The following is a 25,794-nucleotide window of genomic DNA, read 5'->3' as shown; positions in this document are numbered from 1 at the left end:
CAGCAACCACTGGTCAGAGACCAGCAGTCCCTGGCTTCTAAAGGAGCTCCACTCCTTGGGGGGGATCAAGCTGTGAGAAGTTGTCATTTTTATCTTCTTGTTGGAGGTCTGGGTGTTGCAGGGAGAGGGGAGCTGGTGCCTCCAATTATCCCCAGATCAGCTCAATTGGATGGCCCTCTAACTTGGCAGGTTCCATGGTTTCCCATAGTTTTAGGAAAATAAGCATCTTTTGTATGCCAGGGAAGACAGTGAATTGATCATTAATTGACAACATAAGGGCATTAAGTGGAGCTTTTCACCCAGCATTTAATAGCTCAGCCGACAAGGGAGTGAGTTTCTCTCCAGGACCAACTCGCACCATTATTTCTCTTTCTTGTCACCTCTTTCACTACCTCCAGCAAAGGGAGAATTGCTTTCATGATGGTATAAAGAAGAAAGCACACAGTTCGGAAATGACAATGACAGTTAGTCTTGGTTTGCCAGGATGCAAGAACATTGAAGCATAGTTGTAAACCGGTGGAGGGAACTTCACTCAAAATGATCAGGAAGATCAAGTTCATGCAAAAAATGTCAGCACTTAGAATGATCTTCCAGGTAGAAAGGTGGAACAGTGCAGATGAAAACCTAAAATTAAGTTAGTTAATGGAGAAAATGCTACGTTTTTATTCCTTGCACATATTTTAGGTTCTTCATTGCTTATGAGGGAACATACTGTTTATTATCATATGCCATCCATCACAATTAAAGAACATATCATTTATTGCAAAGTTTCTTTCATTTATAATGAGTGACAATTACTAATCTAATAGTACTGAACTTGATTTTGCTTTAAGAACTATAACAGGATTTCACCATACCACTTTTTTGTAGCTGGGCTTTCTCTTTTAATTCACTCATTTGCACCGTTCCATACATCATTTAAGTATCCTGTACACCAAATGCATAAAGTGAGATATTGGTGTATTCGCTTCTCATTTATTAATATATCACCATCTTTGATAAGTACATGTGTCAAATCCATTGACTTAATCATGGGGTTTTGACTTAGATGAGTAGCAGGTTCAAAAGGAAAGAGAAATTTATACAAACCACTGAGAAAGTCAAGGTAGACTCACCTGAGAAATGGAGGACATGTCTGGTACAACTGAGAAATGAACACTGAGGGCAACAATATGAGAGATGGATGACAGGACACTTGCAATGATGGCATCCCGCGTACATAATGGCAGCATTGTATACAAAACAAAGTTAATGTACAAAAAGAATGGCACCTTCAAGAAAACAGAAAATAAAGTTTATTATTTAAATCTCAAACTTGAAACCTGTAACTATAAAACCATCTTCCAAACAAAACTATTTGTTTTTGCTCCTTATATCACTGGACAATTTTTAAAATTTTTAAAAGTCCTCTTTTCTGTATCATATCCTCAACAAAGGCATAGTCCTTTGCTTTAGCCAAGTACAAACAAAACTGTTGCTAGGAGGTATGCAAAGGTGCTCTTCAATTTTATCTCTCTCCTGTGTGACGTCAACTTATTCAAGGTAATGGTTTGGTATTTCCATACAAATATCATAATAAATGGCAGAGCAGGGAAATTGGATTCCTCCTAAATGCAGAGGCACCACACTCTACTCAAAGGGGCAGGACAATAGGACTTTAAAATAGCTACAAGGACTGGAAGCAATTGTTATTCGTTCTTTATAAATATGTTCCTGGATTTCATTACATAGGATGTTGTGCTTCATCATAATTTAAACATGCAGTCTTGAGTTCATGGGATTTTTCATTGTGAGTGCAACTGTAATGTCCATGTTTACCAGCCAGAGGTTGCCCTGCTTTGACATGTAATTGGTTCTTAAAAGGATTCCACCTGCACTGTTTCACACCAACCTGTTCAGGTATATTATTACAAATTGTGGAGCAGGCGAAACTTGAACCTGGGCCTCCTGTCTCCAAGACAGTAATACTATCCCTTCACCACTTGAACCTTAAAGACTACTTGAAGTATATACTGGGATTAAATATCAGGCGGACTGTGCTTTTTAAGAAACGAAACACTGCCCCAAAGCAAAGCCCTCTCTTTTCTTTCTTGTGTGCGGCCTGCTCATTTCATAATTTATTTTCTTTTGTTTCCCACAGCTGCTTAAACAGGACAGCTTGTGATCAGGGTACTGCAGTCCTTCAGTTTTCTGCACAGTACCAATGTGTGCAAGCTAAATGAAGCATTGCTCAGAATATCGTTTAAGGTCCAAGATTGCAACTGTACCAAGTATAATTGTATAGTGGCGATATATTGACCTGGAAATCTTAGAAGATGGACTAATGATCTGGAGGCATAATTTCAAATCTCACCAGGACACTTGATGGAATTTAAAATCAGGTAAATTAAGTGAGAGTGGAACATTAAAAATACTGACATCACGAACGTTACTATGAAATTACTAGACAGTTAGAAAAGAAAAATGTCTGCTTTTAATCAGTCTTTACTCACCAGGGCCTAAATGTCACTCCAAACTGTTAACTGCTCTCTCAGTTATATAAAACCGATAAAAGAAAACAATAGTAAAACCAGAGACACTACCCAGCGCCATTGAGGCAATCGATGTGACAAAGGCACTGTCAGGCCAGTCAACCCTACAAATCTTCCTGAGGACTTAAGCTGAAATTGAACAGCAATCCTACAGACTAGTCAAGCAAGAGCAGCTCATGGCTTCAGGCCTCATGACATCGGGTTAACCTCAGGTAAGGTAACCTACTGATCACCATCTTCTTCCCCTCTTCGATTGATGAATCTGTCCACCAGGTTTAACATCAGATGGAAGAAGAACTGATGATAGCCTTGACATAAAACTGAATCTGTTTGTGGGACATCAATGCCCATTACCTAAAGTGCAGCACTTGTACTGACTGAACACTAAAGGATACAGAAGTAGGAAGAAAACCAACATACAGAAGAAACTAATTTGGCCACCACCTTACATAATCTACTGTGTCCATGACAGTTATTAGTAGGAGTGATGACAGCACAGTTTTTGTGGAGATGAAGTCCCATTTTTACATTCTTTTGACACCATCCACATGCTAACAGTCCAGTACAGCCACAACACCGGCAGCTAACAAACCAAATGGAAAATTACTTAGACATATCTTGTCTACAAAAAGCAGGACAATGCTCACCAGCCCACGACTTCCACATCAGCCTACTCCATCAATAAGAAAAAGTGATGGAAAGGGTCGGCACTTACACAGCAATAGCCTGCTCATTGATGCTCTGCTTGGATTTGGCCAGGGACACTCAGCTCCTAACTGCTTCACAGCCTTGGTTCCAAAATGGGCCAAACTCCAGAAATGAAGTGAAAGTAACTACCCTTGACATCAAGGCAATGCAGTAATCAAATGTGCCATCCAGACAGCCACATAAACCTGAATCCAGTGGAAATCAGGCAAAAACTCTCTACTACATTGAGTCACGCTCAATACAAAGGAAGTTGGTTGTGGTTACTGCAGAGCAATTATCTCAATCTCTGGAAATCTCTGCAGGAATTCCTCAGGTGAATGTCCTAGGCCCAACCATCTTCAGCTGCTTCATCATTAACCTTTCCTCCAGCATAACACGCTCTTGTTTATGATTGTAGTGTTTAGCTTCATTCACAACTCTTCAGCTTGGAACCAGTGTATGCCTGCATATAGGAAGACCTGGACCACATTCAGTGGCTGATACATGATAAATAACATTTGGTCCATACATGTCCCATGCAATGACTATCACCAACAAGATGAGGCCTATTTACCTCCCCTTGAAATTCAATGCCATTCGATTGCTCAATCCCCCACTATCAACATCCAGGGAGTGCAGAGGGCAAGCCCTATTAATCAGGGACTGAATTGAGCCTAATTAGTTTGGAATAAGTACAATGGCTACAAGTGCAAATCAGTAGTTTGATGTTCCATAGTGGGTTATTCAGCTGCTGACTTGAGAAATTAGTTCCAGAATTAACAAAGCACAAATCAGTATTATGCTCCCCACTTGTATGGATGAGGCTAACTTAAATATACTGAAGAATAAAGCAGCCTGCTTTACTGGCACTCCATTCCACACCTAACACATTCAACTCCTGCACATTGAGCACACTAAGACTGCAGTGTGCACCATCTACAAATTGCATGCCAGCGATGTGCCGAAGTTTTACATGACAGCATCTCTCAACCCCTTGATCTCAAGTATCTGAAGGAACTAGTGCAGCATGCACATGGGAACACCATTTCCCTACAGGTTCCCCAACAAGTAATGCACCATTCTGCTTTGGAAATACATCACCATTGTCATTGGATCAAGATACAAGAATTCCCTCAGGAACATCACTGTGGTGTTACCTTCACCACAAAATTGCAGCAGTTCAACAAGGCACCTCAACATCTCCTTTTATCCCCCCCCAAGAGCAGTTAAGATTGCAATAAATGCTGGCATGACCTGCAATAACACTATTCCAGAAATTGGGAAAAAAAAGACGAGATCTCTGTTTAAAGGTCTCACTTGAAGGACAGGATCTCCAAAAATGCAGCACTGCAGTATAGTTTAACTTAAATCAAGGGCTCCATATCAAGTACTGAACATAATTTCATTACATTTTTCAATGGTTACTAATTAAGAGAAATTGATACCACAAGGGTTGAAAAATGAGAAGCTAATTTCATAGTGGCTTAATCGCAATTTTAATAAAATTGCCAGTTGACAAACCTGTAAAAGTGATCGCTTAAGAGATATACAAGGTGTAACTTATACAAGGGGTCTCTTAAGCTCCCTTGGGAATTTTGGTAAAAAAACCACAGGAATAAAGCAATTTTCTGCTAAAATTACAGCAGAAGAATCCATGCAGAAATTCAACACCAAAGAATTTAATTCAAAACAAATAGCACCATAACAAAGGGTTAAAAATTGAAATGAGCTTACCTGGTCCCAAGCAGAGATAGCACCACCAGCAAAGATGAAAACGTACCCCATTGTAAGAAGACAAACCCAAATGACTAATGCAAATATCTTCATCCATCTTTGAAATAACGACTCAATGCAGACAAGCACAAAAATCACTATAAATATGCCCAAAGCAGTGCATAATGTAATAAAAAAGAGAAGGTGCATCTGAACATCCTGTTTGAAAGAAAAATGCATAATTAATATGAATTATATATGACTTGATTTCCATTTGTGAAGCATTGTCATTCTATATAAAGTTATACATTACCACAATCACATGAAAGGCTTGACAACAGTAACTGTTATGGTACCACATCAAAATGCATGTACTTTAACTAATGCAAATACCAAAATTTTTTCTAGACCTATGTTCAATAAAAGCATACCGAGTACAACCAGGTCCAAATTAATTTTTAAAGAGAAAGATTTTCAATGTTCAGAATTTTACTCATTAATCACACTCCAATTTACAACTTAAATCTCCAGTTGGTCATTATTTGAAAAATAACATGATTTTCTAAAAAAAATGTACACAATATATGTACACAATAGCCAAGTTGTGTTGTGCACACGTTAACAAAGACAGGCCTCCAAATTCTTTTTAATAAGAAATGGGTAAATGCCTCCTTTTGTCTTTAATTAAGCACTTAGTAAAATCGTTGAAAGCATGATTCCGAAACAGTTTTTTTTAAGGATATGATTTTTCTGAGTGAATCATTGATTGCAAAGTTGATCGGACACTCTCTTGCTTTAAGGTAAAATATCATTAAATTATACTTTTACAGGGATTATTGTATCTCAGCTTGCATTCTAATCATAATTTGTTTTATTAATATTAAAATAGACTTGTACTAGATCATAATTTTAGAGCAGGAGGGCTAGCTGGCAGTCTTACCTTGCAAGACCCTTTATCAAATACGTTTGTTAGAAACTGATCCAAACTCACCTTGAAATTACCGCATGGGCACACCAGTAAGAATACTTAAAATCATAAAATTGTATGGCATGGAGGGCCACCATTCAGCCCATTTGCCTGTGTTGACTCTTTGAAAGAGCTAATCAGTCCCATTCCCCTATCTTTCCCTGTAACTCTGCACATTTCTCCTTTACAGATACTTAACCCAAATCTCTTCTGAAAATTGAATTGTCTTACAATGCCCTTTCAGGCATTGCATTCTAAATCATAAATCTCAATGTAAAAGAAAACTCCTCAATGCTTAATTTGCTAAACATAACTTCCAGAAATCCCGCCCTGTTTTTTTTTTAGCCCTGTTCTTTTAACTTGTTTAAGTGGATTCACAGAGATACTGACTTGCAGAACTATCAAACATTAAAACTACAAATTGCTTTATTTAAGCCCTTCCCCAAAATCAATTTTCCCCAAGCTTGTACAATGATTTTTGCTCTACTTTCCACAGTGGATTTGCGAAATTTGCAGGATACGTTATTCAGTTGTATCTTCATCTTCCTTCCCGTCTCAAAATATTCTTCTTTCTAAACAATGTTCATAAAGGTTGCCTCGCTGCTATGCCTTCGATGATTATTTCTCCAATGGATGGTCAGTGCACGGACAGGACCACCTGATTAATTGTGGCTCAGTATCAAAGCTCAGTGTGAGCTTGGTACCAAAGTGCCTTGAACATCGAATTCTTGCTTCAAAATAAACACCAATCTCTCACTTTTCACACATGTCCATCAATGTGGTTAACTCAGCTTTTGGATCATGAATTAAACTGAAATTGTGGAGGTTTCTCTCCACTGTTTATATCTCAGTTAATTGTAAATGTTCTCTCTGGTTTCATGTGAAATCTTGACTGCTATGGATCCATAAGGAGGGCATGTAGTGTAACTAACTCCCATGACATGCATTCCATCCACGGATTGAAAAGCTGATCTAGATCAGCTGGGGATACCCACCATCCAAAAATTAGATGACGTTCCCAAGTTAATATTCCAGAATAGAAACAGAAACACTAAGTGAAAGAACATCTTACATCAAATGACCTATTTTCTGATCATATTTAATGAGTTTATTGCCCACACCATCCAAAAACATTAATTCATTTCAAAGTCTTTGTGTTATGTTAATTTATTCCCATCACCAAAGAGGGAAATGAAAATGGTGTCCCCCAAAAATTATGAAGGAAACATTTGACTAATTTGATAGACGTTTGATGGTATTTACAGGTTTATGATTAGTTGCTTTGAAATTAACTAATTGGGCAATATTATGCTGAATATTTATTCTTCTTCATAAGCAGTTAATTATGATTTTTTTGGTATGATAAACATTAATGAGGCTTTCGTGGTATGACAATTTAGAAATACAACACCTTGGTGACCAGAACATCAGATGGTGTGGCACCAGCTTCTGTCTAACATGAACAAAAGGTTAGCAGTGAGAATTTGGAAATTTATAAACCCAATTAGGGGTCATAATTCCAACTAGAGATTTCTCTCTTTTAACCAATGTGACTGACTTACCAAATGAAAGCGTGATTAGAATGAATATATTCATTCTCAAGAAAGTCAATATCTGTAACCTATTCCAACTTTCCAATGTAAAGGGAATCTTTGATTTTGCACCATGGTAATTCAAGCGGTAAACCAACAGCAGTACCCACCCTACCCCACTCCATCCCTCCACCACATCCCACCCCCTCCATCATTCTCAATCTGTCTGCAGCTTTTGGCACAGTTGACTGCCTGGTCCCATTCTTAATAATTTAAATCACCATACAGAATGACACTTGTACTTGCTTCACTTACCAGTCCTGCACCATTACCTCAGGGCTCCCCCTCCCACCTCCCCTAAGGAATCTACCTTTGACCTTCTCATCTACATGCTGCTGCTTAGTAACTCTAATCAAAAGCACAGAATTTTTCAGAAGTCTACTGACGCCACCCAGTTTTATCTCATCACTGCCTCCCTACCACTCCCACTATCACTAAATGATTAGACAGAGAAACTTGACATCTAGATGAGCAGAAATTTCTTCAAATAAATGCTGTGAAAAATTAAGTTGTTGTTTTCAGCTCCCATTCCAAAGTTTGTTCCGTAGATACCATCCCTCTGCCTGGCCAAAGGCTTTAACGAATCAGACTATTTGAAACCTTGGTAACATATTTGACCACAAGACAAAAATTCCACATTTGTACCTCATCATGATTGCCTGTTTTGACCTCTGTAAAACCGTCTACCTACATCCTTATCTCAGCGTATCTGCTGTTGAAGCCCTTATTCTTGCCTTCATTACCCTAGGCTTGACCATTCCAATACAATCCAGGCAAAACATTCCCCCATTCTACCTTCCATAAACTTTGAGATCATCCAAAACACTACAACATGGGTCTTAGCTTGCACATTCCCCTATCTCAGCTGGGCACTGTCTTGTGGTCAAGCAAAGGTTTGATTTCAAAATTTTTATCCTTGGTTCAAATTCCTCCATATCCTTGCTCATTTCTTCTGGCCGCAACTCTGTAATCTGCTCCAGCACTAAAACCTTCCGAAATATCCACACTCATCCAGTTCTGGAAACTTGAACATTCCTGACTTCAATTTCTCTACCACTGGTGACTGTGCTTCAGCTGCTTTGGTCTAAAGCTCTGGAATTCCATCCTATCTCTCTCTCTCCTCCCCTTCATGACACTCCTTAAAACCTACCTCCACCATTTGAACTAATTTGCATCGTGTCTTGGTGTCCTATTTTGTTTGGTATATGGCTGTCAGGCAGATGGGACATTTTGTTAAAGCACTGTAGAAGTACAAGTTCTCATTGTTGGTTAAAGTACTATTGTTGTGCTGTTAGGAAGGAAGGGAGTTTCAGGATTTTGACCCAGTAATGTTGAAAGAATGCTGAGACGCACAATTCCAGATACAGCACGGCTATATGGAGCTGAAGTGTTCCAGTGTGCCTGGCAAATGTGAGGAGGCTATAATGTCAAAATTTGTTCCAAGTATTTTCTTCAAAAGGAGACAATAATTGGACAACATAATTCAAAAAAACTTCAAAATACTACAGTTTAAAATGCATTTAGTCAATGTGTTATAATCGATTGTCTCTACATGTTTTCTGATCTAAAATATAAACCTTATTTACGCAGAAAAATAACATTGGAAAGTAGCATCCTTTATTTACAAATAATATTAACAATTCATAAAGTATAAATTGGCAAGATATTTAGAGTAACACTTACCAGGTCAATGGAAAACAAAAGAGCAATCAGAGCTATACAAGCCCCAATGATTATCACTAAGAAGAGGACAACAAGTGGAAATTGCTGGCTCATACAGCAATAAGTCTCATACAGTGAGTCAGTACTTCTACGAGCTTCATTTTCACTAATAAAGTATTTTCCCCTTGATGGCATTGTTATCATTCAATATTTTCCTTACAAGTTAAAATGATAGAAGTTCAAAACTCAGAGCATGGCTGTCAAGGTTCCTCGTTAAAGGAGATTTTCACTTCCCATTTGGTTAAAAAGCACTGTTCTTGGTTCAGTCGCATTCTGGTGTTTTTCTTCCAACTCAAATGCAGTGTAAAAGGTAGTGGGAATCATTCTGCCCAGTCTGTTCTGATGTTTTGACTCTCTGTGTGCTCTTCATCAATTGTAGTTAGCATGATTCTCAGCTTTGAAAGAACATCTTGTTTCCAGCACTTCTGAATGATCATTGCCAAATAAATGATATGCTTTACAACATCTGGGGCAGATGGTTACTGCTTTCTCCAGTATTATCTATCCTGCCAGGAGTCTAATAAAAGAGAAGAGAAATCAGTTAGATTGAGCGCTTCACATATAGGACAATTCATATTATGCATTTCAGCAAATTGCTATTCAATTATTTCTTTCTTAACTGGACTTTCACAAAATTTTTGTCTATTGAACTCATTTTTTCAAATACATAATTTTAAGTACTTTCCAACCCGTTGCTGATTTATTCTGAAAATGTTATACAATTTCGATAATCATACATAATGTATTAAAACTGTATCAACCTCAAATGTGTTAAATTTGTTTGGGTTCTGAAAAGCAGTCAGATTGGATTCAAAATTCTGTTTCTCTTTCCCCTGATGCTGCCAAACCTACTGGGTTTCTCCAGCACTTTATGGGTTTAAATTCAGTTATATTATCCAACTTAAACTAAAACATCACAAATATTTTCTTCTCAACTTTCCTATTATAGAAACTCAAAAAAGTACAGTGGATTATGAATAGTATTTTAGTGTTGATCAAATTACACATCTTTCCTATTTACCACAGCTATAAAACTTATTTGTGCAGCTTTAAATGGCACAACATGCTTGAAAAAGCTTGTTTCCTATTCAGACATTTAAACTGCTTCAGTAAGGTTGCTCTGATATTCAAAATTATAACATCAACTATAACAGTTATACAAAGACATCCTTATAAAAATGCCACACAAAGAGAAACTCAAAGATTCTTTTCTTGTCCCCAAACATACAAAAGCTGGCCCAAACATCTGAAAGTACGATTAAAGATTTAAAATACATTTTCATGCTTTTCGGAGAGCAGAGACTGAGAGAGACATGTGTGACTGCTTACATTACTAAAAGTTCCATGGTGACAGCAAAGACTAAAGAACAATGATTATCAGCATTGAGGGTTACGTTTAAGGACCTATGACCAACACTTTACGAATGGATGTTTGATTTAACTTCTTTCAGCACTCCGGAAACTGCGGTATTATAATTGTAGCATGAAGAATAGGATTTCTGAATAAAGCTCTATTAAGGACGGATAACTTGGTCACAGCATTTTCCCTACTAGATTACCATCACCATGGCAGTTTCTGGCCTTTCTTCATGGGAAATTATGTGCCAGAACAATCCTTACAGCAGACTTAGAATAACAAAAGATCATTTAACTAGTCTGTACATAGGGCTACATTATCATTTTTGTAAGATTGTCAAGAAATGACAGACAAAATAGACCAATCTGTATATACCAGGGACAAATTCTAGTTTCTCTTCACTAAAGGGATAAAGAGTACTGAATTTTTACTGTTAAAATTAGAATCTGACCCATTAATGATGCAGTACCATATAACCAGAATTCAGTTTAATGCAGCGTCAACTTGAGAGGGGTGTAAAATAGGCATCTGACCTAAAGTTGTCTTTCTCACTTGACAGGGCTGAAGTTACTTTCTTAATTCCCCCTATCCTTTACTGCTCATGTTTTTACTGTGCACTACCATTACAATACTTGGAGCTACCAGAGTACAATCTACAAACTTTGTTTATACACGAGATGTAAAATTTATTACATCAATAACTGTTTTAAATAAGCATTTATTAATTAATCCTACCAACATGGAAATTTGAAAGTTATTCTACCTGACCAGTAAAACTTCCTTCCCAGTTAATGGAAGGAAACAAAAAGGCAGCAAATGTCAACTCTCTGTCAACAGGTATACAGGATAAACACAGCAACTAGTACCAGAAAAACCCCAAGTTTTTTCCCTGTGCATGGTCAGCATATTAACATGGACATGCGGTATCAATTAAACATAGTGAGGAACGGAATGGTGAAGAAAATAATTGTATTTCATCATTTTAGAAGAAGGCAACACGAGCTTAGACATCCATGTTATAGCCGGCCTAATTTGACTCTCTATTAACCTGAACCCACCTGTTTTCCATTCAGTAGGTTATATCTGGAGTCCACTAATAAGTTATGTTGGTCCCCTCCTATTTCTCATCCATTTCTCATCCCCTCAGCAGCAGCATTCAAAAAGAGAATGTCAGCTTCCACATTTACACTAACAACATCCACCTCTACCTCATCGCTTGCAGTGCTACTTGTGCAGAAACATCCTCCACTTAAATATTGGGAAAGACAAGGGTCTTTCGTCTCTATCACAAACTCTGATCCCTACATTAAAATAGTGATTACAAATCAAAACTACATCATTTATTGTAAAGCATTTTGGGACATCATCTGGACAGCAAGGATGCTAGGCAAATGCATTTGTTTTCCTTTCATTCCAAGCAATGATTCCATCCTCCTCCTGAGCCATTTTCTGAGGATAACTAGACTACCATCAGCCATGGCATCTTATTTGACTCAGATTTAATATTTGAACAATATATCTTCATTACCTCCATGGGTAAGAACATCCACCTCCAATAACATTGCCCATCTTCGGTTCAGTTCATTTAGTGATTAAACACTCATCGATAACCCTTTTATGTGCAACCTCAACAATTCATATGCTCTCCTAACCGAGGTCCCACCTTGTACTTTCTGGAAATGAAGTCATCCAAAACTGCTGCCCTCTCATTGATACATTTGTCATGACAGTGTGGCTAGGACTGACTATTACAGAGTCCTTCCCGACAACAATTGGCATCAGAAACTAGATACACATTTCAGATCACCAAAAAGGCTTTGCAGAAGGGTGAGTATATTTTATTTACCACCTATAGTTAGTGCAGGAAGCCTGAGAACAATCTGGTCAAATATCAAATTAATCTATCACAGCACTTTCAATGATATTATGAGTTGCATTAATATTCTGGAGATTGCCATAGATCAGAGACTAAATTGGACTAGCCACATAATAACTACAAAAGCAAGTCATAGGCTGGGAATTCTGTAACTGACATCCTGCACCTGCACCACACACTGTCTCTCCCCACCCTTACCCCAACCCCACACCCCCTACCAAAGCCTGTCCACCATCTACAAGGCACATGTCAGCAGTGTATTGCAGTACTCTCTTGAATGAGTGCAGCTCCGACAAGACTCAAGAAGATTAACACCATCATCCAGTACAAAGCAGCCCACTTGATTGACACCCATCCACCACCTTCAACATTTACTCTTCACCAGCAAAGCACAGTGCTAATAATGTCTACCATCAACAAAATGTACTGAAACAACTTGCAGTACCTTTTGACACCACCTTCTAAACCCACAACTTCTTTAACATAGAAGGAGAAGGGCAGCAGATACATGGGCAACAAATCCAAGCCAGCAATGCCCATACCCCATAAACAAATCAACAAAAATAATCTTGATGATAAATTTATGAACTGGGGCAATTGCTAGTTTAAATATGATAGCAGCTTTCGCAGAAACAGGAACACACTCTCCGTTTCATCATTGTTTACGGCTGCCTTCAACAGGCAGAAAGTGGAAGACAAGGGTACGGCACATCTGCTTATTCCCGGTGTTTCTGAAGAAGCCACTGGCTTATTTTCAAATGAATCACAGTTTGAACTTCAATCAAACTCTATTGCAATCTATTAAAATTGACTATAATAAAAGCAGAAAGCACTGGAGCTATTCAGGAGGTAAGACAGTATCTGTGGAAATAAGTAAACAGAGTTAATGGCCTAGATCTTCAAATGGCTGCATGCTCAGAACACAGCACAGATTGTCTTTGGATCCTGTTGCCTCTAGTATTCTCCCAATGCCCATTTCTCGTGTGTTCTAGCATTTTGCACCTATACCAGTACATAGTGTACTAGATAAGTGTATTTTGAGGTAGCTTCCTGCCACCAATCCTTCTTTATCTTTGCTTTGTCTTGGGTCTATCTAATGATTAGTCGTTGAGAATACACTGCCATCAAGTTATCAACAAATGTTACACTGTTCTTTGCATTTGCAAGGTTTATTGCATTTGGTCAAACACTATAATTATGAGGGCCTTAGGGAGGTGGTACAGATACAGCTGCTCCCTACGAAAGCTACGGTAAAACGCCTTGTCTCTACTCAGAATTTGTGACAGTACAGTCAGTTAAATTAAGCATCCTACACATCAAACCAGGTCATATTTCAGATATGGGGTGACTCAGAAAATAGTGAGGCTTGAACTTCAGCAGTCTTCTCATCAGGGATTGTGACAAGTCCAGAAGACTGTAACATGCCTTAGTGTAAGATGAGGTATTGCTCCTCAGGTGTACTTTGAGCTTTATTAGAATAAGAGGCCAAGGCACAGTGGTCAGAGTGGGTGTTGATATAGTGTGCGTTTGTGGTCTTTCATGCCTGCCACCAGTTGCAGACCTAGCTGCTGGCTCTTTTTGGCCACCTTTCTGCCTTCTTCTTGTTTAAAATTTGCTCCAGCAAAACATTTCCTAATTCTGATCACAGGTCATGGAGCTGGAGCTTGAGCTTGTGTGCCTCTGATGAGTGTGTTTTTTGGGACGGTGCAGGTCATGTAACATAGCTTAGGTGGCAAGCCATCTCCATCCTGAGTTCTTCCAAAATCTAAATCTACCTAAATCTGCAGCCCACGCACCATGTGTAAATAAATGACTAAGTCAGCTAACACCAATATAACACTGCCCATGCCATAAGAAGGATGATGTGGTCAGTTGGGCAGGAGTAAAATACATTTGTTTGTTTAAAAAGTGCTTAAAACATCAGACAGAGTTGGTGTGCAGTAATCAGATGGTGCCCCTTACCTACTGGGGTACCTTCCTCGAAAACAGCAACACAGCTTCACTCCTACTTGCTTTTCAGCAACGGCTGTACATTGCTTCTATAATACAATGTGCTTCTTGAGTAGATAATGATAGCCGTTCATACAACAACATTTGTAAAGAATAGTGCCCACAGCTTAACAATGCAAATAAGAGCGTGCAGTGAAAGCTTTATCCATAATCTCCTCAAATCACATTTAAGTTTAAAACTATTTCATAAACCCGGAATTGGTTTAAAGCGGATAAAATAAGCGCTTTGTTCAATCCTTTCATAGATGTGTTATTGGCTCCAGAGCAGAAATCTGGTTAAGACAACCAAGTGAAATGGGTTATTTTTAAAACAACTTTCTTCTCTGGGCTTCATGTCCAACTGTTTTACAGTTCTGTATGAGGTGGCAGCTCCCTAGTGTCTTACCTAGGTGACTAGTCAATATCAGTGAGTTTACTGAACAGAAATTGGCAGGCTATTCACACAGTGGGGCATCACAGCTGTTCTAATTCTGTTCCCAGCTGATGTTCACATGTATCCACTTTACAGCATAGGTCAATATAGAGTGTTCGGGATCCAGGGTGCAAAATATTTTATTTCTTGCCCCACTCCTGTGGAACTGTACTTCAGTATGGTGTGTGCTTTCACAAGGAAGTAAAACAGCAAATGCAGTCTTGAGCACATAGAGATTTCTACACTTGAAATTGTTCACACCATACTCTTAACTTAAGCAAGGATACTAAGGCTAAGTATTTCACCTTCCCTCCTCCAATGAAACTCAGGGCTAATGGAGTCCAGAGGTGCATTTTTGAGGCAAACCAAGATTTTGATAGTTTTGCCGAACCAATCAGCATTATTCCAAACTGGTAGATTTACACTAGCTGCACGTTAATGGATTTAAAAAGTCTTTACAATTCAGAGGTACTGCACAATATGGCAATGTGATAGAATTTTTGACCCTCCATGATCACCCTCAGCCTGCCCCAGTCTCTTGGAAAACCTGCCGATATACAGAATTACTCAGTCACACCCTTGTATTGTTACTGACCTTTGGCAAGAGTAATGAAGCTTTGGCCTTGCTTAGGTAATGTATCTGTGGACAAACTACTTCAGAAGACCACGTTTCTATGGTTCTCTGAAGTGTCAAGTAGCTAATTATCCAGTGACCAGTACATACAATAACAAACATCATTGTTTAGGGTGGACTACTCATTCAATATGGAAGAATGGTTATTTGATGTAAAAATCGATTGAGAGCTATAGTCATTTATTGCCTTTTGTTTCTGTGCACTTCAAAGAAAGTTAAAATACATTCCTACCTGAAACTTATTTTACCCGAGGAGCAGCGAAGATAACTTCAGTGCAGCAGTTTGAGTTTACAAAGATACAGGCCAGTGCCGCAGAATTATAGGGTTGAATTTCATGCACAAGAGTCTGGTGCTAGTGGTGGACCAGAAGCGGAAGGAAGTGCTGCTCATTTCAGGAAAGGCTGGACACACATTATGCAGCAGTCAGCAGTGCAGAGATGTGGAACCTGGTCATTCATTGGTAGGAACAAGGGAAAAAATATCAGAGTCTAGCACCAGCTGACAGGTTCAGAGATCCAGGTAATACATTGCAAACTCTGCTGCCAAGGACATGGTGCACAGTTACCTCCCTGCAGTTTCCCTCCAAAAGTACCAGGAGACTCTCCAGGCTGATCAAGGAGGCTGCAGTGAAGGTTAGCAGCCATGGGGTCCACCACAGTCACACGTGGGTCCAATGTAGTAAAAGGGTCAAGAAACCTGCTTCACACAAAAAAGCTGGTGGCTCCCATGAGGGCACTGAGCTATGTCTCAGTGTGAGGAGAGAAGTCAGCCAGCCAAGGGTTCAGATTGTTAGCATCAGCAGCAGATGTAACTGAAGATCTGATGATATGAATGTGAGCCAAATCAGGAAAAGTTATACAATCAATGTAAGAGTGCAAATGTGGATCACTACCAAAGAGATCCCATTATCTGCGACCGGGGTGCATGCAGATACAGGGATTAGGTGCCCATTTAGGCCGCAGAAAATCTCCCCTAATGTCTGCAGAAGAAATTGATTCATAATGAGGCAATTCCTCCCGTAGGAGGGCGAACACCCAGTGAAATGTATACTGCAGCACTTAGACCGAGCGGTGCAAGCAGAAGAACTACTTCTTTAACATGATCTGCTCAATGAGCATCTTGTTGGACCATAGGTAGACAAACCGGTGGCTGGAAGAACACAGCAGGACAGGCAGCATCTGAAGGAAATGAGCAGCCAACATTTCGGGTTTGTCTACCTCGGATTCCAGCATTTGCAGTTTTTTTGTCTCTTGTGGAACTAAAGGGCTGGCGCACTGTACCTCTCTCCGCTGGGCTTTATGCATTCATACATATGGCACGGGCTACATTTTCAGTGGATAGTCCATGTCTATCAAGATCTATCTTTGCAGTTGCACAGGCTGTGGTGCCTATGAGTGACTTTAGTCTGGTGCTCACAGACATGATGCACATTGACAGAATGGAACACTTCCAGAGCAAACCCTGTGATGTAGACAACAATCTGACCCACACTAGCCATCCAGCCAAATTAGCCAACTGCCCACCCCTCTAAGGAGTCAGATTTAGTGGGGTAAATTACACATGTTGTAGCTAGGAGCTACACACCTTATGTTGGTGTCCGTTGGAAGGATTTAAAAGTTGATACTTATCTTGTTTGACCAGTTTATAAATACCACTCCATTGGGTATTAAGCCCTGAAATCAGAGTTGAATTTTGCATTCAGGTCAAGGGAGAGAAGAGCGAGTCCAAGACCAGTATATTAAACACATATAAGGATGATGATAAGGGCATGAAAGCAGAGCTTGTGAAAGTGAATTGCCAAATTATGTTCAGGGATAGGTCAATAGAAATGCAATGGTAGACATGTAGGTAGGATACTAAATGAATACTTTGTGCAGGTATTCAGTTTTGCAGGTAGTTGAAGATGGTGGTGTTCCCGTGTATCTGCTGTTGTTATCCTTCTAGATGGAAGTAGTCATGGTTTTGAAAAGTGCTGTGAGGATCTTTGGTGAATTTGTGCAGTGCATCTTGTAGATACTACAGATTGTTTCTGAGTGTCAGTGGTGGAGGGAGGGAGTGGATATTTGTGGATGTGGTGCGAACCAAGCGGGCTGCTTTGTCCTGGATGGTGTCAAGCTTCTTGAGTGTTGTTGGGGCTGCACTCATCCAGGCAAGTGGGGAGTATTCCATCACACTCTTGACTTGTGCCTTGTAGATGGTGGACAGGCTTGTAGATGGGGAGTCAGGAGGTGGGTGACTCGCAATAGTATTCTTGGTCTCTGACCTGATCTTGTAGCCACTGTATTTACGTGGTGAGTCCAATTGAGTTTCTGGTCAATGGTAACCCCCAGGATGTTGATTGTGGGGGATTCAGTGATGGTAACACCATTGAATATCAAGGGGTCATGGTGAGATTGTCTCTTATTGGTGATAGTCACAGATTGGCATTTGTGTGGCGCAAATGTTACTTGCCACTTGTCAGCCTAAGCCTAGATATTGTCCAGTTCTTGTTGTGTTTGAACATGGACTGCTTCAGTATCTGAGGAGTGGTGAATGGTGCTGAACGTGGTGCAACCATTGGTGAACATCTCCACTTCTGACCTTATGATGGAGGGAAGGTCACTGATGAAGCAGCTGAAGACGGTTGGGCCTAGGACTCTACCCTGAGGAACTCCTGCAGCAATGACCTGGAGCGATCTTCCTATCTGCCAGATATATCAACCACTGGAGAGTTTGCCCCGACACCCATTGATTCCAGTTTTGCTAGGCCTCCGTGATGCCACACTCGGTTAAATGCAGCCTTGATGTCAAGGTCTTTAGCTCTTTTGTCAGTATTTGAACCAAGGCTGTAATGAGATCAGGAGCTGAGTAGCCCTAGCAGAACCTAAATTGGGTGTCACTGAGCAGGTTATTGGTGAGTAAGTGCTCCTTGATAGCAATGCTGATATCAGCATCCATCACTTTACTGATGATCGAGAGTAGACTGATGGGGCGGTATTTGGCTGGATTGGATTTGTCCTGCTTTAATGTACATAATATACCTGGGCAGTTTTCCACATTGTCGGGAAGATGCCAGTCTTGTAACTGTACTGGAACAGCTCGGTGAAGGGAGCAGCAAGTTCTGGAGCACAAGTCTTCAGTCCTATTGCAGGAATGTTGTCAGGACCTGTAGCCTTTGCAGTATCCAATGCCTCCAACTGTTTCTTGATATCACGTGGAGGGAATCCAATTGGCTAGAGACCACGAGAGGCGGCCAAGATGGATCGTTCACTCAGCACTTCTAGCTGAAGACTGCAGTGAAAGCTTCAGCCTTATCTTTTGCACTGAGGTGCTGAGCTCTTCCATCATTGAGGACGGGGATATTTGTGGTGCTGCATCCTCCAATAAATTAATAGTCCACCAGCATTCACAACTGAATGTGGCAAGACTGCAGAGCTTAGATCAGATCCATTAGTTACAGGATCGCTTAGATCTGTCTATCACCTTTTTGACATGCAAGTAGTCTTGTCTGGTGGCTTCACTAAGCTGACACCTCATTTTCAGGTATGCTTGGTGCTGCTCCTAGCATCCCCTCCCACACTCTCCAATGAACCTCTGGCTTGATATGGTAATGGAAGCATGGGGGATATGCTGGGCCATGGGGTGACAGATTGTGGAATACACTTCTGCTGCTGTTGATGACAGACAGCCCCTCATGGATGCCCCGTTTGGAGTCACTAGTTTGAAGTCTGTTACACTTAGCACAAAACAATGGAAGTTATATTCAGTGTGAAGGCAGGACTTCACCTCCACAACGACTGTGTGGTGTTCACTCGTCAATACTGTCATGGAAAGATGCATCTGCAGCTGGCAGATTAGCAGGGATGAGGTCAAGTATGTTTTTCCCCTCTTGTTGGTTCCCTCCCCACCTGCCTCAGACTCAGTCTAGCAACTATGTCCTTTAGGACTGGACCAGCTCGATCAGCAGAAGCCAATCTTGGTGGTGGACATTGAAATCTCCCACTCAGAGTACATTTTCTACCCTTGCCATCCTCAGTACTTCCTCTAAGTGTTGTTCAGCATGGAGGAGTACCAGTACTCAGCTGAGGGAGGACAGTATGTGGTAACAAGCAGGAGGTTTTCTTGCCCATGTTTAACCTGAAGCCAGCGGGCTTTATGAGGTCTGGAGTCAATATTGAGGATTCCCAAAGCATTTCCCTTCTCATTGTGTACCACTGCGCTACCACCTCTGCTGGGTCTGTCCTGCCAGTGAGGCAGGACATATCCAGGGATGGTGATGGTGTCCGGGACATTGTCTGTAAGGTCTGATTCCACGTGTACACTATATCAAGCTGTTGCTCTCCCAGTTTTGGCAGTAGCCCCCAGATGGCAGACAGAGCTGTTTCTGCCATTGTCTTTACTAGTGCCTAGGTCGATGCCAGGTGATTTGTCTGGTTTCATTTCTTCAAAACTTTGTAGCGATTGGTACAACTGAATGGCATGCAGAAGGCAATTCAGAGTGAATCACATTGCTGTGGGTCTGGAGTCACATGTAGACCGGACCAGGTGACGATGTCCCTTAAGGACATTAGCGAACCAGACAGCATTTTCCGACAATCAGCAATGGTTTCATGGTTTAATTCTGGACTTTTTTTTTTAATTCAAATTCCACCATAGTAGGATTTGAACCCAAGTCCCAGAACATAAGCTGAGTTTCTGGATTAATAGCGTAGCAATAATACCTCTAGGCCATTGCCTCCCCTAATTACTCTGTGTTCAGAACAGAATCAATAAGAAATAAATACTCTGGAAAGTTAGAAGAGCATGGGTAAAAGCAGTCTCTGTTGAGTTTGGAAAATACAAATTGTGCTTTCAATTTTAAAATAACTACCCTGTATTAGGGAGTAAAATCAGGGGAGAATAGGTAAAAGCACAGTACAGTATTTAAGCACTGAAAGGCAAACTTACACTAATTTTCGAACAATAGAACGAAGTAATCAAGTCAGTGCAAATAAGAAAGCCATTTAACCCTATGTCATGTTGACAAATAGCAAATTTGTTCTGGTTATTCTTCAAGACATTGCCCATGGTTTTCCTCTTGCAATTAACCTGATCAACTTCCTATTCCATTTATCATTAAGAACAATACTTGTGTATATTAAACGCCAGATTCAATGAATATGTCCATAAAAGACTTACTTCAGACTTTTGACTTTGATAACTTCAGACCTTAATTATGTCTCATTAACGTTTTAGACTTGGGTGCACAGGAGCGCGTCCAGGAAACGTGAAACAGGCCAGCACTTCCAGCATGCAACCTTGAATAAAAAAACAACTTGTGGCAGGGTTCCATTCCCAGCGTGGTCACTTGGAACTAACTCCTTAATGAAGCAGCATGTGACCAGCATTCCCTGTTCTCAATTTAAAACAATGCTGCCCAATGCATTAATCACTAACCATATGTAGTCAATTTCATTTCTGAATATGAAATAAAAATAGACAGTGATCAGGCATGCGATCTAAATACTTATTTGGATGGCATATACACGTGTACTTTGATCTCGACGTGCATTTGTTGAAGAAGGACATTAAAAAAAGACAGCGAAAGTATTTTTGATTATTTCCAGTGTTTCACTTCTTTGACAGCTGAATGTAGATGTTTGTTCAGTATGTACGTGACGCATTTATCAGTATTACGCATACAAAATGCCTTCTCCTGCAAGTTGACGTGGCAAAAGCTGTTTTGCTCTGGCCATTATTTGTGGTCAGTTAGGAAATTCTATTAGACAACGCCGTTTTAAACCACCTGCAATCTTTGCTTCGTTTGGCATCTTCTTGTCATTCTTCTGTGAAAGTTCGCTCTACTTCTGTCGTCAGAACTGCAACAAATGGTTCTGCTCTTTGAATATCCTTTCATAATCTCACTAGATATAACCAGATATTATATCTTCCAAGGGACCTCTACTTTTCTGTATAATCAGTTTGGAGACTATCCGACTCATTGCTTGGCTCTCTGTGATTCAAGTGTTTGTTTCTATCCGACTTTCTCTCTCTTTCACCGATAAGATCCTTCCGTTATTACTGTTGAGGGGTTGAGTAGCGAAAATGTTAACTAGCTTTTCAGCTTACAGTTACTAACTGTCCATCCAATATTTTCTATTCTCTACTTTCATTTTGAATTTCCGGTATTTTTTAAAAAGTCGTCAGTAATGAACTACCACAAGTGGGAAAGGTTATTTGTAGAAGAGCGAGTACTGCTGGATTCAGACTACCATTTTAAAAGACAAAGACATTCTGCAGTTCGGGACGAAACTTCACAAGAGACAACTAAACTAGGTTGCGTGTTCACAGCAAGTAGTATGAACACTGCTGCAAAAACCTTAAAAGGTAAACCAAAGAACAATTGACTTACATTCAGCTGTTTTTATATGACCTCAAGATGTCCCACATCACTGTTAATTCAATGCAGTACATCTGAAGTGTAGTCATTTTATAATACTGTATAGGAATCTTGGCAGCCAATTTGCTCAGAGGAAAGCCTAACAAACAATGAGATTTTTTGACCTATAATCACTTTTAATGATTTTGGTAGAAGGTTAGCTATTAGCTAAGACAGAGCCCCATGTTCTTCTTTGAATAATAATACAAAGACTTTACCAAAGGTTAACTGGACAATACCTAACCCTACAATTGCTCATTTCTGTGCATCTACAAGTGAATTTTTCTCAAAAGGTGTATAATGTATATGAAATTTCAATTGCACATATTAGGCTGAACTTTAACTATTGTTTTTGCCTGTGTCAGTTGTATCAAGTACCATAGATGGTTTCTCTTTGAGGCCCAGAGGATTTTCTTGATTCTCTAACCAAATTCACCTCATTAACTACTTAGGCCATCCCTACGTAGCCCTGCTCTACAGTCTGACTCTCTCCCTTTTCCACACGCACCATATCCAGAAAAAACTCACCACTGCCAGGACATTCTAGAACTGACCAGCGTCCCAGCCACTGCTGCCATCTTTAAAAAGCCATTGTCTATCCAGACAAAGGGCTGTCTATTAGAACTGCTCTCCACATCTACCGGCATTTGCCCCAGACAAGGGAACATTGGTATCTCGTTCTGCAGGCATGGAGCTGGAGGCTCTTGTGGATAGATTGCAGAGGCAGAACATCCTCCTCATCCAGGACCAGCAAAGAGAGACATGACCTCAGAGCATGGCAGCCTGGCCTGAGGTTACCAGCCACATGAGTGCACTCTCAGCTGTCTGGAGAAATGCCCAGCAATACAGGATGAAGGTTAATTACCTTCTACATTCTGCCAATCTAAGTGTCACCATCTGCTTTCCGACACCTCTCTCTCACGCTCTCTGCTACTGTACCAACCTCCCAACTAGGTCCATGCTTCATCACTCTCATTATTGCCTGCAACATCTTTCACTCTCTTCGTCGCACATAGCCTACCCCCGAAACCATTAACTGTGCACTGTCGTAGAGGTCACCAATCAATGGCAGACACAATTTGACCCTGATAAATGTGAGTCGATGCACTTTGGAAGACCATGGAGTAGTCTACAAATGGCTGGATACTAGGAAGCTCTAGGAAGCTTTCCAGATATGGCAAACTGCATTGATACAGAAGTATGCAGCCACAAAATGCAAGCTTCCTCTTAGAGAAAAGAAACAGAGTGATCTTGGGGTGAAGCCAGCAAAACAGGTTAATAGGGTGGTTGAGAAGCTAATCAAGACGCTTGTACTAATCAATCAGGGCATAGATTATAAGAGGAGGGAAATTATGATGGACATGTACAAAACTTTGGTTAGGCCACTGCTGGAGTACTGTACGCAGTTCTGGTCACTGTACTTTCAAGGAAGATGTGAGTACACTGGAGGGGGTGCAAAAGAGATTCACCAGCATGTTGATGGAGCATTTTAATAAAGAAGAGAGGCTGGATAGGCTCAGGTTATTTTCTTTAGAGCAGAGAAGGCTGGGAGGGATCCTGACAGAGGTGTATAAGATTACAAGGGGCATGGGCAGAACATGGAACATAGAGAACATAGAACATAGAACAGTACAGCACAGTACAGGCCCTTCGGCCCACGATGTTGTGCCGAACTTTTACCCTAAACCTAAGGTCTGTCTAACCTCCACCGCTACCTTATACTATCATCCATATGCCTATCTAATAGCCGCTTAAATGCCCCTAATGAGGCCGACTCCACTACCCTCTCCGGCAATGCATTCCACACCTCTACCACTCTCTGAGTAAAGAACCTACCTCTGACGTCTCCCTGGTATCTACCTCCTCTCACTTTAAAACTATGTCCCCTCGTAAAAGCTACCTCCACCCTAGGAAAAAGTCTCTGGCTGTCTACTCTATCTATATCTCTGATCATTTTGTACACCTCTATCAAGTCACCTCTCATCCTTCGTCGTTCTAAAGAGAAAAGCCCGAGCTCTCTCACCCTTTCCTCATAAGACCTTCCCTTCATTCCAGGCAACATCCTGGTAAATCTCCTCTGCACCTTTTCTAACGCTTTCACATCTTTCCTGTAATGAGGTGACCAGAACTGGACACAATACTCCAGATGTGGCCGAACCAGGCTTTTGTATAGCTCGGTGAATAGAAGGCAGCTGCTCACAGAGTCATAGAGTCACAGCATGGAAACAGACCTTTAGTCCAACTAGTCCATATTGACCATGTTTCCAAATCAAACTAATCACACTTGCCTGCATTTGGGCCATATCCCTCCACATCTTTCCTATTCGTGTCCTTATCCAAATGTCTTTTAGGGGAGGAGGTTTAGAGAAGATTTGCAGAAAGTTGATTTTCATTCAAAGGTTGCCTGGAATGCTCTGTCTGAGAGAGTAGTTGAGGCAGGAAACCTCACAACTTTTAGAAAGTACAGGGATAAGCACTTGGAATGTCATAACATTCAAGTCTATGGGCGAAGTGCTAGAAAGCAGGATTGGTAGAGATAGGTTGGTGCAGATTTGATGGGCCAAAGGTCGCTTTCTGTGTTGAATGATTCTATGACTGCCCCACTCATACCAAAGTAACAGCTGGGTCACCACGTAATACCTGCCTCTCTCTCATTCCAGGAGGAAAACACCCCAAGTTGGGCAGAAAAACAGGTGGTGGTTTGCATGACATTCAACTTCACAACCTTGACTGGCCCAAGTGGCTGACTGACCATGTTCAAGCCCGTGGACTGAGAGTGGAGACTTCTCTTGACATACTGCACTAGGAGGCCCTGGCCAAAGGCTGTGACCCTTGACTGAGAATTACTGATGACCATTACAACATTCATGGCTTTGTGTGGCATGGCAGCACGCTGAGCCTGGTATCTCTGGCTGATAGGCAACATACAAAAAGACAAGGCAGGGATGTTCAAAGACGCTTCATCCAGGTTCAAAATTAGTGAGCGCTAAGAGAACAAGCGAAGAGCCCAGGGATGCAGCCTGGTCCAGTCCGTGAACTGGATGCAAGTCCCTGAGCATATATTGTCCTCACTGCAGCAAGGACAATGATAGTTGCTAGCGCAGCCCCAAGGTACAGCACTGAAGTGGGGAAGTGTACTGTATGTGGATCAGCAATGTGCTGTCAAAGTTCTTTGAGGCCGACACATGCCAAATACCAATGTCTATGGATATGAGGTGTGTGTGGCTCGTGTCCATTCAGCGTACCCTGAGATGTTGTTGCTGAGTGTCCAGCACGAAGGTCCTTGGAGCAAGTGGGGAGCAGAAGTAGTCAGGTGCCCACTCGGATTTCCATGTCGAGAATTCTCAGCATTGAATTTACTCACTGCAAATGGTATGATAGAAAACTGCAAATTAATGAGGCGAAATCTACAAATAAGTTGTTAAAGAGCAAGAATCCCCCTCATGATAGAGCTCGCCGCTGCCTCATGAGAATCACACCTCAACGGCCAAAACTTAGTTAAGAGATCTTTTAACTAGTTGTAGCAAGTTGTTCCCAATGTCAAGACAGGCCTCATTGGACATCTCACACATGCTGACACATTTCCTGCAATAGCCCAAGTTGTTCAGGCTCCTATGAAATTCCGCTCAAGATCTTTCCTAGTCTTCCAAGATGCATTCAGATCAGTCACTTACATGGATTGCCATCATAAAAATTTATCCAATTTTCACAATTGGAAAGAAAGCTCAGCAATGAATAACACAGTAAGAAGCTCTGTTAAGAAACGGCCCTCTGAATACTTGCCAAGTTGAACAACCACCCTTTCCAGATATATGACATAGCTAATTGTATTGATACAGAAGTATGTAGTCACAAAGTGCAAGCTTCCTCTTAGAGAGGAAGGAATGAATCGAAA

The 25,794-nt window shown here is 40.7% G+C and overlaps 1 protein-coding gene across 6 annotated transcripts in view; it reads right to left on the bottom strand.

Moving 5' to 3' along the window:
* Window positions 1-25,794, bottom strand: part of adcy7 (adenylate cyclase 7) — a 164,929-nt gene that overhangs the window by 60,449 nt on the left and 78,686 nt on the right. For 4 of the 6 annotated variants that reach the window (XM_048606023.1, XM_048606022.1, XM_048606024.1 and 1 more), the window contains 3 exons: window positions 9,174-9,729; window positions 4,953-5,150; window positions 1,116-1,271 (listed from right to left, as the gene is read on the bottom strand). In XM_048606023.1, coding sequence (XP_048461980.1) covers window positions 1,116-1,271; window positions 4,953-5,150; window positions 9,174-9,356 — 537 coding nt within the window. In that variant the 5' untranslated portion in view covers window positions 9,357-9,729. Of the gene's footprint in view, window positions 1-1,115; window positions 1,272-4,952; window positions 5,151-9,173; window positions 9,730-25,794 lie in introns of those variants that run through there. The other 2 variants (XM_048606026.1, XM_048606027.1) reach the window with 2 other exon arrangements.

Source organism: Rhincodon typus, chromosome 15 (assembly GCF_021869965.1).
Source record: "Rhincodon typus isolate 14 chromosome 15, sRhiTyp1.1, whole genome shotgun sequence".
Taxonomy (NCBI): Eukaryota; Metazoa; Chordata; class Chondrichthyes; order Orectolobiformes; family Rhincodontidae; genus Rhincodon; species Rhincodon typus.
This window is presented reverse-complemented; position numbering and strand designations above follow the sequence as displayed.